This window comes from Pantherophis guttatus, chromosome 14 (assembly GCF_059756535.1).
Source record: "Pantherophis guttatus breed Tessera chromosome 14, ASM5975653v1, whole genome shotgun sequence".
Taxonomy (NCBI): Eukaryota; Metazoa; Chordata; class Lepidosauria; order Squamata; family Colubridae; genus Pantherophis; species Pantherophis guttatus.
The window spans coordinates 21504637-21524578 of NC_142076.1; the positions used below are offsets into that span (position 1 = coordinate 21504637).

Genomic DNA, 19942 nt, shown 5'->3' on the forward strand with positions numbered 1-19942 from the left:
ACTTAGGACCACAATTGAGCCCAAAATTTTGGTTGCTAAGCAGGATGGTTGTTAAGTGAGTTTTGACCCATTTTACGGCCTTTCTTGCCCCAGTTGGTAAGTGAATCACTGCAGTTGTTCAGTTAGTCACACGGTTGTTAAACAAATCTGGTTTCTTTAATGACTTCGCTTGTCAGAAGGTCGCAAAAGGGGTCACATGATCCCAGGACACAACCATCATAAATGTGAGTCAGTTGCCAAGGGTCTGAATTTTGATCATGTGACTATGAGAACCCTGCAATGATCATGTGAAAAATGACCATAAGTCACTTTTTTCAGTGCTATTGTAACTTTGAATGGTCCCTAAACAAGCTGTTGTAAGTCGAGGACTATCTGTATTTGTCTCGCTGGGTTGCCAAAATGGGTGGATCAAACGATACATCAGGATGTTGCCTGTCCATCAACAAAACAACGGCCAAATCAGCAGCAATCTTTTCTGGATGACAGGATGGTGCCTGAAAACGGGTTACATGCCGTCCTCGTTTAGTGACCACAATTGGGACCGACAACTCAGTTGTTAAATGAAACAGTTGCTAAGTGAAGTTGTCTTCCTTTTTACTATCTTCCTTCAGCTTTCCTTTGCTTTACACATATGCAAAGGTTTGCAAAAGCAAGGTTGCAAAGTGATTTTTTCCCATCGGTCGCTAAATGAGGACAGTCTGTACTGCGTCAGAAGCACTCGTGATGAAGAAGGGAAAAAGAATGTTTTAAATCTTTGCCGACCTAGAAAAATATTTTTGCAGAAGTTGTGCAAAGCATACATTCAGAATTTGACCATGAAATGTGAATCATGTTTGTTTCCTTAATTTTTTTTTTGAAGACTAAGTTTCTAGCCCTCATGGGAGGGAAACAGGAGCATGCACAGACAGGACCTCCGACAGGACTGTGGCCCAGAAGGTCAAATCTGAAAGCTTAGCATGGCTTGTGCTTCGGCCCGCTTTTCTTCGTGGTCTTAAGCAGCTTGCACAAAATGCAGGCTCATTTGCTCCTTTGCAAGCTTGCGTGGAGGACAGGAAATGTTTGCTGAGCACTTGAGTTCAAACCATCCAATAAGTGATTTTATTGCCTTAATAAGAACCCCAATCCCCCCTCCATCTCTTTTGGGGACCAAAGGATCCAGTTTTTGCCATACGGAAATGTTTTGACGTTCTCTAGCAAGCAGCCGTACGAAAACAGTCCGGTGGAAAAAAGAAAGCGAGGCACAGACACCTATTCAGGAGAGAAGCCACCTTCCCTTTTCAGGAAGGAGCCACGTAGGGCAAAGTTTATTTCCTTATTTATAAAATTTATATCCCGCCCATCTTGTATCCAATGAGTCTGGGCGGCTGACAACAGAAAAAAAACCTTAGGGAAAAAAAAAACATTTAAAATCATCCATCATAAAAACACAGTGGATAAAATCATTAACAAAAAAATCATTTTTTGCGCACGCACAAAAAAAAACCCACTAACAACTGGGTCCAAAAGCAAACTTAAAATGCTTTATTCTGTTTGCCCAGTTTAGCCATTTTTAAATTTTATCCTGGGTGTCTTCAATTCGTCAACTTATTGAGGAATAGCTGAAGGGCAAGTAATACTGGATGATTATTAACAAAATATTCAACAGGGAATAAAACAGAATTCTGTCACAGGTGTTCAGATCTTCCCCTCGGTCGCTAAAAGCCCAGCTTTGTTATTCTGACCCGGTCCTGCTTTCTAAAACACAACGGGCTGCTACCACAGGTATTCATTATAGGCTTGCCTTCATGAGGCCTAGAAACTTGCTGTAGGAAGGAAGCTAAACCATGCACTTTTTGAGATAATAGGTGCCAGGCATCAGATGCGAGGAATTCCCTTCAGACGTTCTGTTGTATATTCATAGGAATTCGTAAGACGTTTCTCAGAAAAGGAGGAAGAATCTGCAGATTGGAGGGTTGTGAGCATATGGCCTCCCAAGAGATAAAAGGGAATTTTTCTCCAGTTGCTTTCTAAACCTCCACCAGATCTTGCTTGCTCGTAGCAGACGTCTCTCACACCAGCTGAAGAACAATTCTTGTTCTTTTTTCCAGAATTGGCTAGCAAGAAACCCAAAAAATGGGTTATAAAAGAGAATCCGCCCCTCACCAGCTTATCTTCAGAGGTTCTTGATGGTTGATGAAGCTTATTTGTAACCTCCAGGTGGCTTCAGACACACCTTTTTTCCCCCCTGCTTGCATAAATACACCCCCTGCTATTAAAACGAACATTTTCCTGCCTTTCTGCCAATCTCCATCCGTTGCTGTGGGCTGCTTTAGTAACTTATTTCTCTGACTGCTTCATTAACATTCTTGTCCATCCTTGAGTGGAGTTGGCCGTTTGGGAACAAAGCGAGCTCTGTAACCAACATTGGCATGTCTGGGTCTTCCTATAATCCTAGATTCAGAAGGGCACCTGATGTCCAAGTTGAAATAGAATACAGAATACCAGAGTTGGAAGGGATCTTGGGAGGTCTTCTAGTCCAACCCCCTCCGCAGCGCTGGCTGGGGGATTCTGGGAGTTGAAGTCCACCCATCTTCAAGCTTCCAAGGTTGAGAAACACTGCCCTAGACCATTTCAGACAAATCCATCCCTTGAGACTATCCTAGCCTCCATTTTTTAAATTCCTATGAATGATATTCACAAAATCCAACTGATGGGGGGACTTCATATTCTTTCCTGTCACTCTCGTTCTCTGGTCCTGTTCCCTTTCAATCTACCAGTTTATTCCAGGCCATCAAGGATTAAATGGGACCGAAAACTGCAGTTTTCCAACTGTGTTTTAAAGGCCGGAGAAACAGACCTTTTAAGCAATTTAATAACGGTGCCTTGCCCAGGACTATTAATAGCAAAGAGGTTTTGCAAAAGTCGGCCCCCTGATTGAAGAGATGTTAGATTATCTGGAGTCACAGCTTAGCTTGGTCTCACGTGAGCCGAAATGCATCCTGTGTCTCAGCTTCTATTGCAGAATTAAAGTCTTGGAAGCTTGGAAAAGTCTACATTTTTATACAGCTAGTTCTTGATTTATGACCGCTGTTGGCTCCCCAATTTCCATTGCTAAGCAAGACGGTTTTTAAGAGAGCCGTGCCTGATTTTTACAACCTTGTTGGTTTTTAAGTCAACCACTGCAGTTGTTAAATGAATCATATGGTCATGAAGCAAACCCAGCTCCCCTCATTGTCTTCGCCTGTCGGAAACGGCTAGAGAAGGTCGCAAATGGTGATCGCATGATCCCTGGACCCTAGTCGTAAGTTTCGGGACTCATTCTAAGTGGCTTTTTTCAGTGACGTTGTAACTTTGAATGATATCTAAACAAATGGTTATAAGTCGAGGATTATCTGCATCAGTCTTTCTTAGTTTTCTCCCCCGGTCAAAAACCATACCAGCTGGATTCAAAAAGGTTAGGGAAAATGGTTCTGTGTTTCAGTAGAAAAAAGAACAGGAGGATACCATATATATATATATATATTCATGAATGCTACTATTTCTTTTTAAGCCCTTGGCCGAGATTCCCAGTCGTACACAGTCCACATCGGCTTTGAAATCCCACCACTTGAGTATACTGTAAACATGTGTGTCTCCCTTGAGCAGTTGCTCAAGACTTGTGCCCTGTGAAACATTTAGAAATATTTGGTTTTTAGTTTGAAGTATAGATCAGCTATGATGCTGGAGATGTACTGGACGTATTTACATTTACGTGTGAGGGTTTCGTAAAACACACGTCCCTGGGAAAAGCATTTTTATGATGAAGCTGGGAATTCCTTTAACCGTTTCCTAGCCGAGTCCTCAAAACGTTGGTAGGGATTTGTGTCTGTTAAACTAGGTTGAATCCCGTTTAAGTGGGAGCAAATCCCAGATTCCCCAGGATGAGAAAGATTAAACCGAAAGGATAGCTCACGGCAGCTGTGCCCATCCCTGTTGATGCCCCAAAACATTTCTTGGGTTTCTAATTCTGGGACATAAAAACACCCAATTGTTCATTTAATTTCACACTTCGATAGAATTGTCCTCCAAAATAAGATTCCTGCATTGTCATATCCTTTGGAGAGAAATTACAGGTTTTGTGGGAGAGTTTGCCTAACATTCTTTAATTTATTAATTCACCTGTGGCATTTTGCACATCTGTGCACCAATCAAACAATCTTGAAACCCCAAATACAGCTAGTCCTCACTTAATAATTACTTAGTAAACAGTTAGAAACTACAACAGACCCCTCAAAAGCTACTTATGACCCGGTTCCAGATTTCCAATGACTCCACACCCTCCTGTGGCCACATGACCTCATTTCGGGTGCTTGGCAACTGGCTCACCTTTACAGGTGAGGGGTCCAGCCATGTGGGTGCCTCGACTAATGACCATCATGACTTAACGATGGAAATTCTGGGCTCCATGGCAGTCATAAGTCAAGGAGCCTGTATCTGTGTGGAGAGTTCAACCGTTACAGCCGAGCGTAGAAACCTGTCTTCAGCCATAAGGCTTACATGGTTGTTGCAGCCAATTGTGGACTAATAATTTCAACATGCCTCTCGTTCTCATTGAGCAGTACAAGTAATTTTCAATTTAACCAACCGTTCAAAGTTACAACCGCTGCAGAAAATGTTGTAAGATTGGACATGGTCATGTGGTGACCCTCTTAATGACCGGCATGACTTAAAATGGAAATTCCAGGCTCAATTACGGTTGTAAGTCGAGAATTACCTATATATATATATATTGTAAAAATTTTCCTTTCTAGCCTTATGATCACACACAGAGAACGGGTGTGTTGAAAATACAAAACCAGACGGAGAAATTCCATCAGTAAGATTTTACGTAACTCCTGGTCCCCACATACTTCCACCACTGAAACTAAAGCATGCTATTAACAAACATATTTTATTTTCTTTTTTTCATTTGTGGTAATTCAGTCTTTGTTTATTTATTCATGCATTCCATTCATTCATTCATTATTCATCAAATTTATACGGCTGCCCGTCTCATGAAAAAATAACTCTGGGTGGCACTGAACAGTTCTCGCTGAATGGAGTTTGCATAAATAAAAGCCCTTTGATCTCCTGTTGATTTTCCAATCTCATTTCCATCTTCCTGCTTCGTAACAGATCAAAGAAAGGAAACATTGACTATGGAAAGCAAATTGTTTTTAATGTTGTTTTTTTCCTTTCCGGTTCTTAACCCTTCCTTTCACTGAGCTACCTTGATCATTTTAGAGGAAGGGTATCTAACCTGGGAAACTTTAAGACTGGTGGACTTCAACTCCCAGAATTCCCTAGCCAGCATGGAAGTCTGGGAGTTGAAGTCCACAAGTCTTACATTTTTAGAGCACGGTTCACTGCTGTAAACTAACCTCAAAGAGAAACAACAGCATCTTATCACTTCCACCTACCCAACCAGGTGCTTTGCTTCCAAACTAAAGTTGCATCTTCCTGTTATTAAATTCCACCTGAAATGGAGGGTGGGCATCCAGAAATGGTGTCCCCCCCCCCAAAAAAAAATCTGTTATGGAAACCCTTACAGTTGCAAAGTAGAAGAGACAAAGGCCTCTAGGGTTTTCCAACAACCAGCCCAGGGAGATGGGGACTTCTTCCAAGCTGACTCCCCAATTTTTGTTGGCAGAGAGATGTTAGGAAAGCAACTGGAATGGCAGGGAACCAGTTAGGTAAATTTTAGCTCCACAGTTATCAATTAGGAATGACTCCATAAAAGTTTTTTGGAAGTTTGTGGACCGTGATTGGTAGTGCACCCCAGGTTTCATCCCGCCTTACAGGGTTAAAATTGGGGGTTTCTGGATTTCCCATCTGGGTCTTGATGGTGTTGAAACCTACCAGGCCAGATAGAAAAAGGGGTGAAGTCCTCCCTGCCTTCTTGCCTCCAGAGGTTATGGGTGCTCCATCCCTGGAGGTTTTGAGGAAAAGATTGGACAGCCATTTGTCTGAAATGGTATAGAGTCTCCTGCTTGAGCAGGGGGTTGGACTAGAAGACCTCCAAGGCCCCCTTCCAACTCTGTTATTCTTACCACCATCCTTTCCTTGATACCTGGAGTAACCACTCACAGCGGGAATCACAATCTGCCGTTTCCAATGATCGCTTCTATTAACGGTGTGGATGATTTTGCACTTTGGTTTTGGTTTCCTTTTGTAATGCCTCTGATTTGGGGGGGGCAGGGTGGGAAGGGCAAGGGGAGGAAGGGAAGATAACTTTTTTGTTCATTCATTGTCCAGCTTTTATTTTCTTGCAGGTCTTCTGTTCTTCACCTCCCTCTGCTGTGTGATAACTTGTGCTCCGCTGCTTCGCTCCCATCTCATCTCAAAAAAAAAAAAAAAATCTCAAGCTGTAGACAACTTGATGGTGCCTTTCCCTTTCATGACAATCAAGCTGTGCTTTTTATTTATTTTATTTTTTGTGGGGGGTGGGTGGGCTGGGGGGGTTGGCTTGGAAAGAAAGCGGACCCGTGGGCTGAGCCAGGTGGAAAACGGTGGCCGAGAATTTTCTCTTCCCCAAAGGGAAGCCAAGATGGGTCTTGGCAAGGAAGCCAAATGATGGCCAGTGGTTTTAAAATTATGGCAAGGGTTCAAGGGCAGAGGACTTGGGCAGGGGTCCCCAAAGGGTGTTTTAATGATGATGATGATTGATGATGATGATGGTTTTGCCTTCTCTGGTCAAGGGCCATGGGCGCTGGGGGCTCTCACTGCCAGAGGCATCTTGGTGGGGGGATGCTTAGTGCTTTTCCTGTCTGCATGTGGCATGCGGTGATTCAGATTCTGCCTTGAAGGGAAGCTGCGCCCAGCCTCCAGGGTTTGGAAGAAGCTTGTAGTTCAACAGGTTTAGCTTTATTAGACAGCCGTGTGAAAATGAAGAGAGTACCTTCCCAATCCAGATTCTCTTAAACTGATGGTTTCTTATACATACTGCGGCACAGATGCCGTTCCCCATGCTAAATGTAACTTTTATTTTATTATTTTATTAATGTTACTTTACGTTACTTCACTTCACAGTTTTACTTAACTTCATTTTATTATTTTACTTCTCTTCATTTTATTATTTTATTTTATTACTATGCTGCCCTTCTTCCCCACAAGGTGACTCTGGGTGGCTTGATAGAATTTAAACCAGTAGAGGAAGTCCTCATTTTACCACAGACCTCTCCAAGGGCTACTTAAGACCTGGATTTGAGCTTCCAATGGGATTTTTAAAATGCCCTTCTCCGTTCTGGGGATGCAGAGCTTGAAATCAATTTGGTTTTAGCTCTTTTCTTTCTCTTCCATGTTTAAAGTCCAGGTGGACCAACGTTGACATTGGCTCATAGATAAACCAAGCCTATGTACGACTTCGTTAAGCAGTTTTTCTAAATATTAAAGTGTAACTCTTGACTTGTGAAGCTTAGCACTGAATTATTTTCATTAAGTAGCTGCTCTGTAATGGGATTCATGCCATATATTCACAGAATAGATAATAGATTTGAACTTTTTGCCTTAAATCTGCAAGAAAACTCAAAAGAGATCATCCCATTGACCACATTTTCTGGGGAAATTTTTGATGATGTGATCCCTGTGCTTCACCGGAAGATCACACTGTCACACAATTGTGCCTTTAAAAGGAGAAGAAAAAATGACACATTTGCAAGCTTTAAAAATTCAAATGCTCCATGCTTCCTGCTGAATGAAATGGGCTGGTTCCAATTTTTGGGTAATGTGTTCGTAAATTGGACCAATGCTTCATGCTTTCAGATCCCTTCTAGGTTGCTAATTTATATTTATAATTACATGATACTTTCTTGGGGTTTTTTTTCTCCCAATCCAATGAGTCTGTGCAATAGGACAGGATAGAAATATAACAAAGGAAAGCATCATTAGGTCAATATTTTGAATATGTTGTCTGGATAAGAGGGAGGGCTGAAATTGTTCTGACTTTCAAGGATGGCCTCTCTTTCTCTTTTGTTAAAATGCCCGTCCCTTCTCTCTTCCTTGTCTCTCAGGAGGTCTCAAGTAATTGAAAAATTTGAAGCATTGGATATTGAGAATCCGGAACACATGGAAATCAATGCTTCCTCCGGTCTCTCCAGTGAAACCCGGCAGGGCAGGAGCGAAAAAAGAGTTTTCCCTAGGAAACGGGTGAGTCAGCAGCAATTTCATGTTCTTGGTATGAAGGGTGAGATTTATAGTGCTTCTCAACCTTTGCAATTTTAAGAGGCATGGACTTCAAATTCCAGAATTCCCCAGCCAGTGGGACAATGACCGTGGCAATCTATCACTATGAATTCCTTGGAGAATTCCTGTCCAGAATAAGAATGTAACTGGTGTCCTTGAAGTATGAGAGATCAGAGATGACCCCTTGAGCTTCTCTTCATTATTAATCAAAATTACAGTTCTGAATTCGATGACCGTGAAACATTCATACTTCCTGCAGGATTTGCTTGCTGAAACAGCGAGTGGGACCATCCTGGATGTGTCAACTTCTACTATGTCTCCACATCGGAGAGCGAAATCGCTGGACAGAAGGTCTACAGAATCCTCCATGACTGTAAGTTCAACAATTTGGAAGTCCTGAATAACAGAGTTGGAAGGGACCTTGGAGGTTTTCTAGTCCAATGCCCAGCTCAGGCAGGAAGCCCTATACAATTTCAGACAAATGGTTGTTCAGTCTCTTCTTAAAAACCTCCAATGTTGGAGCATCCACAACTTCTGGAGGCAAGTCGTTTCACTGCTCTAATCGTCAGGAAATTTCTCCCTAGTTCTAGGTTGGATCTCTCCTTGGTTAGTTTCCATACGTTGCTTCTTCTCCTTCATTCAGGTGCTTTGGAGAATAGGTCCACCCCCACTTCTTTGTGGCAGCCCCTGAAATACTGTATTTTTCAGAGTATGAGAGGCACCTCCCCCCCCCAAAAAGAGAGTGAAAATCTAGGTGCGTCTTATACTCCGAATGTAGCCCTGCCCAGCTTCTCAAACGGAGGTTTCAGAGGCTGAAAAAAGCATCAGAAATGAAGCTTCGGAAGAGAAGCCCCCAAACAGAGCTTCAGAAAAGAGGCTTTTTTTCTGAAGCTCTGTTTCGGAGGCTTTCAGAGGCAGAAAAAAAAGCAAGGCACAGAGCTCACAACCAAGGAACCTGTTGCTAAAATTCACCTCTGGGAACAGCTGATTGGGGGTATTCTGGGAGGCCCATCAACCTGCCAATCAGCTTTTTTCTTATTTTCCTCCCCAAAAACTAAGGTGCGTCTTGTACTCCTTCCTTTCGTTGAATTAAACATACCCAGTTCCAGGAACCATTCTTTATATGTATTAGACTTCAGTTATGAGTTGACTACCTTGAGTAAAAGATAGTCCCATTCTTGAAGGAAAGTTGCGTTCAAAGAAGGGAGCTGAATTCTTCAGGAAAAACAGTATTTCTTTTCTACCATATATTATATGTAAACTTAGTTGAGATCAGGGCAAGAATACTAAATTCTCTTCTGTCCTTTGTAGCCGGATTTGCTGAACTTCAAAAAGGGATGGCTGACAAAACAGGATGAAGATGGGCAGGTAGGTTTTGGGGTGCTGTTTTCCTGGGTGAACCACAGTAGATGGGGTTGTATCTTGGAGATAGTAAACCTTGGAAACCGATCTAAATTCTCAAATTTGGAGCTATTTCTGCCTAGATTGGATGCAGACCTTCTCTCAGCATAATGTTGGCAGAATTCTGCCCAGTATAATGATCACATCCACCCACCTACCACTCCTATTTCTCGTAAGAAACCAGTTTTCCCATCTTAGGAAGGAAAAATGTCTATAAAATGGCTTGTCTTGTTTTTTGTTTTGTAGTGGAAGAAGCACTGGTTTGTGCTGACAGATCAGAGTCTGAGATACTACCGGGATTCAGTGGCAGAGGAGGTAGGTTGAGGCGGAGACCAAAAACTAGACCTTGGTGGACCCTTTCTGATGTTCACACCACCTCTGTTTCTTTCTCTCCCATAACCTCCTTAGACTCCAGTTTGATTCTTCAGGCAGAGAGGATTCCATCTTATATTTTGTGACAGTGCTGTATAAAGAAATAAGTTATTATACCTTTTTCACTATTGACCTATATGTTGTCCTCTTATGCATTTCTTCTCTTTTTCTCAGGCAGCCGATTTGGATGGGGAAATTGACTTGTCAACATGTTTCGATGTCACGGAATACTCTGTCCAGCGAAACTATGGTTTCCAGATCCATGTAAGACATGGTCAGACTATACATTAAAATGGTGGACATCTTCTAAATAAGGAACTTGAGCCCATCCCTTGTACAAAGGGATTATAGATGATGAGATAGGTGGCCATATAAATCCTGTAAATTAATTAATGGGGCAGAGTTGGTTTTCTTCGTTGCAGTTATTGTTATGCTATCCAATTTATAGATGTGTAAGTTCCTCAGGCAGTGAAGGTCCCATCTCTTTCACAAGGTGTCCTAGGGTTCAGAGGGAAAACCCTTCCCACCACCAATGGCCCATCTGGAGAACCATTCAATATATGGTCTACTATTATCCGAAGTTGGGTGAATGTTTCTTGGAAAGCAGAACCAGAAAAGAACTTGAGAAGCTACCTCAGAAAGGTGGAGAGCACCAGCAGGAGATCTGTAGAAAATTCCTCCCAGAAACATCTGTTCTAGAGAGACTCAACCATCACTTCTTTCTCTTCTTTCCTAGACTAAAGAAGGCAAATTCATTCTTTCTGCTATGACATCTGGAATCCGGCGGAACTGGATCCAAACCATTATGAAACATGTTCGTCCCACAGTTGCGCCAGATGTGACCAGGTAAAAAAACATGAGAAATAAGAATGATTGGTCTTCTTTCCCGACTATCTTCATCACACTTCTCCACAAATCCATTTACTTCTGATTTCTCTCTCCTCCACTTTGTGAAAATTATTTTCTGAGACTGGTTTTCTGAGAGTTTGATTTTTGCACAATTTAGCAAGGACAGCTTGATGCCCTGTTGACTGATTTCTCTTTCCACCTCTTATTAAACATGTGGAACGATGGGAGAAGCTAAGGTGGAGGAACTAAAAGGAACCTCGATTTGAACACTTGTTCAGCTATAGAGCTCAGGGCACCATATCAACCTAGTTGCTTTTCACATGAGTGAACTTTAGCGTACTGAATATAAATGTAATTAACCATACTTCAGCCAGTTTCAAATTCAGGGTAGTTGTTGCACAAATGTTAATTTGTGGTAACAATAGTGTGCATCTTCTTACCCTTAAATAAAGGGTGTATGTTGTCACTAAGCATGACTCTACAGTAGGTACTACCTTGCCTTTGATCTATAGTAGATCCAACCTGTAGGTCCTTCAAGAAAATTAAAGAGTCAAAGTTAAAACCTTGGTTTGACAGGGCTTTGTAATAATCTGGCTTCAATTGTGGGAGCAAGGTCTTCCTTTCCTATTTTGGTATTTGCTCATGTAAAAGGAAGAGTAAGCATCACAGCAAGTAGTGTATCTATGGTGTAGTTGCAAAGCATGGAATGTTGCTTTAAAGAAAGAGTTCTCAACCTTGGCAACTTTAAGATGTGTATGCTGGCTGGGGAATTCTGGGAGTGGAGATCCACCATCTTCAAATATGATGGCTGGGGAACTCTGGGAGTTGAAGTCCACCATCTTCAAGTATGGAGCTGGGAATTCTAGGAGTTCACACATCTTAAAGTTGTCAAGGTTAAGAAACCCTGCTTTAAGGTGGTGTGTGAAGAGATGCAGCCAACTCAGCCAAGATTGCTTTCCTTCTTCTCTGTCCATCCTCCATTCCGTCTTTCCACGCTTCTCTCCCCTCTCCTCCCAGTCTCTCTTGCCTCACTCCTTCATATGTTTAATTTCCACGCACTCGCAGGAAAAGCTTCTCTTTGAAGTTATCCGTGCTGAAGCCAAGGTTGGAAAACTGTGTTCTCTCCTGTATTAACGTTTTGTGGTTTGTATACCTCGTGATTCACTGCATGTTCCTCTTTCTTTGCTGCACTTGTCTGGATTAGAAACTCCTGCTTATTTTGCTCTGACAAACGAGAAGGAGGGAGGGAGGTGAGGATGGCAAGATTTAGTTGCAGAATTTGCTTTCCATGTTGTCGCTTTCTGGCCTTGCCAAGCAGGCCTTCTTGGAAATGCAGTTGAAGGACCTTCTCTTGGAGGGGCCACAGCTGATCCTATAGCCAGAACCTCAAATAGATCAGAAGATTTGTAGTAAGAGTTTGTAGGATCTCTTGCAACATCTCTTTGCTCAGTAGGTATCCATGCAACCAAAGATTCTCCCAACCAGAATAGTAAACAAATGCTTCTTTGTCCTCTAAATTACAAAGCTGAGTACATGAGTAGAGGAACCTTTAGCCATACCACTAGTTCTTTAAGTCAGATAATCAAGTCCCATGACTAGACATATCTGAAATTACTTCCTGGCATAGGGGTCATGTGAAAATGAAGTACCACCAGAAGAGAATCTATGATTTATGGTTGAATTCAGGAACCCTTGCTGATATCTGAGCTTGGTTGTCTACTTGGAGACATTTCATTGCCCAAATATGGAACATCATCAGTCTGAGTGAGGGTAGGGTCAGTATTTTGTAAAAGTTGGATAGTTTTGTCACAGGATTTAGATTGAGTCATTGTTGGGCAGGTGAGGAAGACTGAATTTGGGGAAAAGGTAGGCTCCAGAGGAGCAGTCAGTGGTCTTCTACTGAACTTCTGCCTGAGAGTGAAGCCAAACTTTTCTTTACATCCTAAGAAATATTAAAATTAACTATAAATTGATATATCAGATAATTTGAATAGTTTTTGCAGATGCAAGATATCTTTGGGTGCTAAAAATAGATAAAATAAGAGAGCCATTCCAGAATATAATCCTTTGAGACCATGCTTTGAAAAGATGACACGGAGAACCTACACAAGTCAACCCCAATGGGTAATGGGTCATTCTGACATCCCCCACCAACTTGGTGGTCTCTTCCCATATTTTTCTGCTCTATTAATGATGAAAATCAACCTGTAATTTTTTGTTGTGAAGGAAATTTACATTTGATTGTAACTACTGTCTGTAGATTAAAAGCTACTTTGACATGAGTTGGGCTACCATTGCCAAATCTTAAAAAAAAATCCAATCCAAGTGAAATGTCTATAGATAATGATAAAAATAACTAATTAGGAGGAAATTTTTCAACTTCCTGATCCCCAAAAAGCTGGATTCTTTTGCATGTGCAACTGGTGTGCCAGAAACCTTTTTTACATGGAGATTAGACAATTTCTAGAGTCAATGCCATAAAACAGATTTTAAGAAGCTTCCGTATTGGTAGCTAGATATTTCTGGCTTGTCCTAGAGGTCCAAATAAAGTTTGTGGATTTTAAAGAAAACTGGATAATTTGTACATTCCTTCAAGCCTTCCCTGGCATTTTAAGGAGTGGTTGGGAAAAGATAGCCAACTAAAACTAGCAAGAACCTCTTGCTATATGGTAGATCTATCCACTCCCACAGGTGAGAGTTTTCCACAATCTTCAGGAGCTACAGCCGGTAGCCAGGCTCTGAGCTCATCCTGAAAAGAAAGCAACTTATTTTTTTTCTAGCTTGCTCATGTTTCCGAGCTAGTAGGGATAGTAAAAGCGGTCCATGGCTAAGTTAGGGGAATGCAGCCCTAGAGTTCAATTCTTATGTTATTTTAATTTTAAGTCCACCTTGCAAATGTGCACGCTGGAGGCTGGCATGTGTTCCGTTGTGTGACAAGACCTCGTTTCCAGCATCCTCTAAACCTTTTCCCCTTGCCTGTCTCTGCCTGTCTGTCTCGCTCCCCTTCCGTTTGGACGTCCACCTTGGCAGTGAGCACCGCAGCTTCCCTTGATGTGAGCACCGTCCTGTGCTGGTCCTTGTCTTGGAGAAAAAGCCATACTGTAGCCACCCTTCTTCCCTTTCACTGCTAAATGGAAGCCTGGGCAGAAATGCAGTAAAAAGCCATTTGATACAGACACACAAAAGCTTTTTGGCGAGGAGAGGAACAGCACAAAATCTGGGCCGTTTGTATCTCTGTAGGATAATATATCCAGTTTGTCCTTGAGGGTTGTTCTTGGTGCAGTGGAGTTTTCCTGGTTGAAAGCAAATTTCCAGAAAGGGGGCAATTTGTAAAATGGGAGTCTGTCAGGGAATTGCGCAGCAGGTGTCCAAATGGAGTCAGAGACGCTGGCACGAACTTGTAGTTTTATATAAATAAATATATTTAAATAAGATAGGCAAACAGGAGCATCGTCAGGTAAATCCACTCAGCAGCAACATCATGAGGTAAATCACAGAGTGCACACAGAAGAAAAAGGCGGGAAACAAGGAAACACCCCCTTTACATTCACAGCAACCAATCACAGCTTAGATTGCCTCACGCAATGGCCAGCTTTCTTCATCTAAGTAGCTATAGCTGTGTGTTCTTACTCATTGTCCAACCCTTCACTTCTCCAGCTATTAAATATCCTAACAGAGAAATCTTAACATTAAATAACTTAACAGAGTCCCATTTTCCTAGATTAAATTAAATATCTTAACAGAGTCCCATTTTCCTAGATGTATTCTGAGGGGCTCTTGGTGCTCGCTGAGCTTGGTTGTTCTCTTGCAGACATTTCATTACCCAACTAGGTAACATCATCAGGGCTATTAAGGAGTGGGACTTACTCTCAGTTTATGTTCTAGTGGCTTGCCCTGGCAGTGTTGGTGGGACTGGTCTTAGACCTTTTTTGATTGGGATGTTTATTGTTGACTTGTGTGGCAGTTCTTTGATTGAGGTATTGTTTACTTGATTGTTGGTCTGATGTTAAATCCTGGAGTTAATTTATGTTCATTTGGGTGCGGATTGCTGATGGGGAGATGTTTGGGTCTTTTTTCTTTTCAAAATGCCTCCCCACCAGCAATCAGCACCCAGATGAGCATACACGAACTTCACAATTAATATCAGACCAACAATCAAGTAAACAATACCCCAATCAAGGAATTGCCAAACAAGCCAACAATAAACATCTCAGCCAAAATAAAACCTTTTAAGACCAACCCAGAGCAAGCCACTAGAATATAAACCGAGAGCAAAACCCCTCCCTTCTAGCACTGATGATGTTCCCTAGTTGGGTCAGGAAATGTCTACAAGAAAACCAACAAGCTCAGAGAGCACCAAGGACCCCTCATTTCAATCCTGAGCTACAAATATTCTCCTTTACTGGTAGATGTATTCTTTCGTGACAGGGATAAAACATTGCAATCAGCCCTCAATTTTATTTCCTAGGATGCTTTTATGATATTACTTGGTGCTTCAAGTCATATGCTTCTGTTATTAGCAACTGAAGTCAGCTAGTGGGAGAGGACCTTCCCTTCTTCTGTGGGGTGTAATGGAAACGGAAAATTCTTGCCCTGGTCTCAAAAAATGAAGGTCTTCTTGGGGAAAACTGGCCTCTTCTTGACCTGCTCAGCAAAAAAAAAAAAAAGGAAAAAGCATTTCATGAATGTCTTCATTGTAATGCTGGTGAATAATGATGCTGCTGAAGCTCACAACAGCTTTGTTATGGGCATAAATCTCGCTCTTTTCAGGAGAAGTGGAGGAGAAAATGGTTAAGGAACATTTGCGAAGAGCAGGGAACGTGAAAAAGGAGAGAGGCCAACACAAGCTAAAATAGGGTATCCATCACAAAAAGCAGAAGCAGGTTTCCAAACACAAAATAACCCTTTGTGCAGGACATTTTAGATCGTTTTAGCTTTTGCGATCTGTTCTGTTCATTTGAAGATAAACTTCTGTTTTATGTCTGTTCTGAGTGTAGCATTATTAATCCAAATGTCAGGTAATTTTGGAAAGTTGCCTTAAGCTGATTTTGGTGCAAGGTGAATAGGTGTGACCAAGGCTTGGTCTGGTTGAATGTTTACAAAGTTTACATCTTGTAGAATTGGAAGAAGAATGGAAACTGGGCACCAACAGTCATGAACAATTAACTGTATTATAGGGACAGGAAAGGCTCCCAACTCTGTATCTGTAGGAACGTAATCAGCCAGATCTTTGCACCGTCAACACTGTTCCGAGTTTCTTAAGCCAAAGGATAGATATTCTCTTGAATATGATGTCAGAATAACCCTGTTTCTACTCAAATTCCACGCCTCCAATAGTTTTGGCCTCCGATGGTGTCTTCCTGGAGCAATTGGAGAACATAGGGATGAAAAATTGGGTCCAAGTTCTAACTTTCTTCTGTTCTCCTCTCTTCTTGAATCCCTTACCAGCTCTCTGCCTGAAGAGAAGAGCAAAAATGGCACCTCCTTTGAGACTTGTCCCAAGCCGAGCGAGAAGCAGGAGACGGAGCAGGCCGAGATAGACCCCGAATATAAGCGCAGTCGAGCCAGGGAACGCCGAAGAGAAGGTCGCTCCAAAACCTTTGACTGGGCTGAGTTTCGCCCCATCCAGCAAGTCCTGGCTCAGGAGCGAGCCAATATGACAGAGACTTTGAAGGACTCCTCTGCTCCATTCCCCAAGGAGCCCGGCCCCTCAGAAACAGATCCCGGGGAATTGGAGCGAGAACGTGCCCGCCGAAGAGAGGAAAGAAGGAAGCGCTTTGAACATCTGGATGCTACTGATGGAGGAAGCCCAGAAGACTTCTCCAGGATGGAGGTGGATAGGCTTTCAGGGTTGCCTGCCGCTTCAGAGGCCAAGCCTCAAAGCGTCCATGTGGAGATTGAGCAGAGGTGGCATCAGGTGGAGACCACTCCTCTGCGGGAGGAGAAGCAGATCCCCATTGCCCCGCTACATCTTCCTCACCCGGAGGAGAACGGCGAGATACTCCATAAGCAGCATCTGACTGTGCTGCTGGAAAAGGAGGTAAGGAGGTGGGGAAGGAAGGAAGGAGGGAGGGAGAGAGGGAGTGAAGGAGGGAGGGAGGGAGGGAGGGAGGGAGGGAAGGAAGGAAGGAAGGAAGGAAGGAAGGAAGGAAGGAAGGAAGGAAGGAAGGAAGGAAGGAAGGAAGGAAGGAAGGAAGGAAGGAAAACAGGAGGGAGGGAGGGAAGGACGACCACTGGAAACCCTAGTGGCAAAGTCATTATTCTTGGGTATTGTGAAGAGACCAAGACCTGATGCTTCCCATTTCCTGTCTTGGAACCAGTCCTCTTTAGTTCAAGTTGGAAGCCCTTGGGTCAGGCAACTCTCCAATCAAGTTGGTTTTCCTTATTGAAAATACACACTCCAACCACGATCTAGACTTGGGATCTTTGGGTCCCTCTTCATCCTTGTTTAACACCTTCCCTGTTGCACTTTCAGCTGGAACAGAGTCAAAAGGCAGCTTCGGAGCTCTTGGAACAGAACCGTGTCCTACAAGACCAGCTCAAAGTAGCTTTGGGACGCGAACAAAGCGCTCGGGAAGGTTACGTCCTGCAGGTAGGAGGGAGAAGGAGACCAGGAGCTCCATCTCTGGTGGTCAGTTGGGCTTCATTCGTGGGGCTTCAGTCCGGGATGCTTGCAAATGGGCCTAGATTTCTAGATGACGTTGGCCAAACCTTCATTTGCTGAGGGCGATGCATGATGGGGGTCAATGAATTTTGGGGTTCCCCTCTTCACAAACCCTCCCCTTTCATTACAGTATATTATAAATCGCAATAATAAATAAAATAAATAAATAAATTATGAGTGGGTTGTGCCAGGGTCCTGAGTTACGTCTTGAGGGACAACATGGATTTGCCACAGCATCCAGAAGCTTCAGAGAGGCGAAATACAAGTAGTCCCTGACAAACAACAGTTCATTTAGTGACCATTCAGAGTTGCAACAGAACCGAAAAGAGTGATTTGTGACCCGTTTTTCACATGACTGTTGCAGCATCCCCATGGTCAAGTGATCCAAATTGAAAGGCTTGGCAAATGACTCCTATTTATGACGGCTGAAGTATCCCCAGGTCATGTGATCCCCTTTTGCGAACTTCCAACTAGCGAAGTCAACGGGGAAGCCAGATTCGCTTAACAACTGTGGCAAGAAAGGTCGTAAAATGGGGCAAAATTCACTCACCAATTTTCTGGCTTAGCAACAGAAATTTTGGGCTCCCTTGTGGCCGTAAGTCAGGACTACCTGTACTATTCTGATGAGGCTAATGAAAAAATTGCAGAGAAAGCAATTCTCACTGATGTTAAAGACAACGTTGTGAGATAAGAAAACCCCACATCAGATGCCCAGAAAGAAGGAAGTTTTTTTATTCCAAATAAAATGTCCTTTTTCAATTGGGTCTGGCATGTATTTATGGGCCACTTGGTCAAATCTATATTTCTAACATTTTTGCATTCCCCCCCCCCTCCTCCTGAAACGACTGAAAGTTGAAACTTCTCTTAGCAGGAAATCCCCAGAAATGGACTATTGTGTATTCTGGCTCAGAATAGTCCTAATCTCATGAATTTGGAGTAGTTTGTGATGGCATTTGGACCACAATCCCTTCGTTTAAAACAGGGGTCCCCAAACTTGGCAGCTTTAAGACTTGTGGAGAATTCTGGGAGTTGAAGTCCACAAGTCTTAAAGCTGCCAAGTTTGAAGACCTCTGGTGTAAAATAATAAATGTTTTTAGAAAGTAGACCCAAGTCACCGGTCAAAACCTAAATTGTGTGTTGACAAATTAGTGACATTGGCTTTATATTTCTCCTTTTTCCCCTACTCATATTTAAAAAAGAAAAAAGAAAAAAAAAGAATCCTTGCTAGCAATCCTGAAGGCAAAATCCAAATCTGAAGCTTGTGGTGAGCTTGTCGAGTCACAGTAAAACATTTTTAGCCATCTTTCTTTCTTTCCGGATTTGTGGTGTCCATGCTGCAAGTTTCCCTCCCATCGAGTCTTCGAGATCTGTCTAGAGCCAGGTTGCACGCATGCCGAACTCGGAGCCCTCCTGAATCTCTCGCAATACAACTTTTTTCTTGCGTATCTCTTGCCTCGAGCCTGACTGCGCTCTTCATTTTTAACAACAATGGCGCATGACTGGTTTTTCCTGCTTCTCTCCAGACAACTAGCTCCTTTTGGGGTGAAGGTGTGGGAGATGGCTCTACTAATCTTCCTTGGGGACAGGGCACTGTGCATGGGGGATTGTTCTGCTGTGAAAGCATGGATCTGAGTGTCACATCTGTGGGCTGTCCCTTCCAGCTATCCCAGGACAGCGAGGCAGGGCCGGTGATGAGGCTGAACGCTGGGCTTCTTCTGTCTGTGTCTTCTCCATACCGTGTGGCCTTCTTTCCCAACCATTGCACGAATCTCTGTACATTCTCCTCTCTGCATGAACCATGTTTTTCTTTTGCATCTCTTTGAGGATTCCTTCTTTGGACCTTTGTTTACATCTTATCTCTGTCGTTCCACCCTACTTCTCTTGACATGCAGGCAGAATAAAGCCTAGGTAGACCTAGAACCTCAACATCAAAACTTCATTCCCACTTTGTTTTTGCTAGGAACATAAAAGCATCAAATGCTGTTCTTTTCCCTCTAAAATTTAGGGCAGGAAGGAGTTGGGTGGGGCAGTTGTCGCCAGCTACAGCGAAGGGAAGAGGGGAAGGGACAGGGGTGTGGATTTTGTGGGTTTCCTGGTTCTTCTAGGATATTATTAGATGAAGTTTGGTGTTATTGTTTGCAAAAAACACTCGATTGAAATCTGGTTGCTCAACCACCACTGGGCAGAGAAGCTTACAGCTCAACCCAGTCTTGAAAGTTTGAGAGAGCTTTGACAGAGACAGAATCCCAGAACAAAATAAGACGTTTATTATTGTTAATTAAAAATCTGCATACCGTCCAACTCCCAACAACATTCGAAGGAATAAAACGGGGTCCTAATAAACAGCAGTGAAGGACAGCAAACCAGACAGGGGGGAAAAAACCAAACCCACACAATGAAAAAGGGGGCTCAGTCACCGTTGCCAAAGATCTGGGTGTGGACCCAACTCTTCAAGGCCCTTCAAAACACCAGTAGGGT

The 19942-nt window shown here is 42.8% G+C and overlaps 1 protein-coding gene across 12 annotated transcripts in view; it reads left to right on the forward strand.

Annotated features, from left to right (window-relative positions):
- MPRIP (myosin phosphatase Rho interacting protein) overlaps positions 1 to 19942 on the forward strand; it is a 78103-nt gene that overhangs the window by 40029 nt on the left and 18132 nt on the right. For 9 of the 12 annotated variants that reach the window (XM_087878708.1, XM_087878707.1, XM_034441540.3 and 6 more), the window contains exons 8-15: positions 8007 to 8142; positions 8438 to 8551; positions 9490 to 9546; positions 9826 to 9894; positions 10126 to 10215; positions 10688 to 10797; positions 16249 to 16840; positions 17276 to 17392. In XM_087878708.1, coding sequence (XP_087734834.1) covers positions 8007 to 8142; positions 8438 to 8551; positions 9490 to 9546; positions 9826 to 9894; positions 10126 to 10215; positions 10688 to 10797; positions 16249 to 16840; positions 17276 to 17392 — 1285 coding nt within the window. Of the gene's footprint in view, positions 1 to 8006; positions 8143 to 8437; positions 8552 to 9489; positions 9547 to 9825; positions 9895 to 10125; positions 10216 to 10687; positions 10798 to 11865; positions 11905 to 16248; positions 16841 to 17275; positions 17393 to 19942 lie in introns of all 12 variants that reach the window. The other 3 variants (XM_087878706.1, XM_034441541.3, XM_034441544.3) reach the window with 1 other exon arrangement.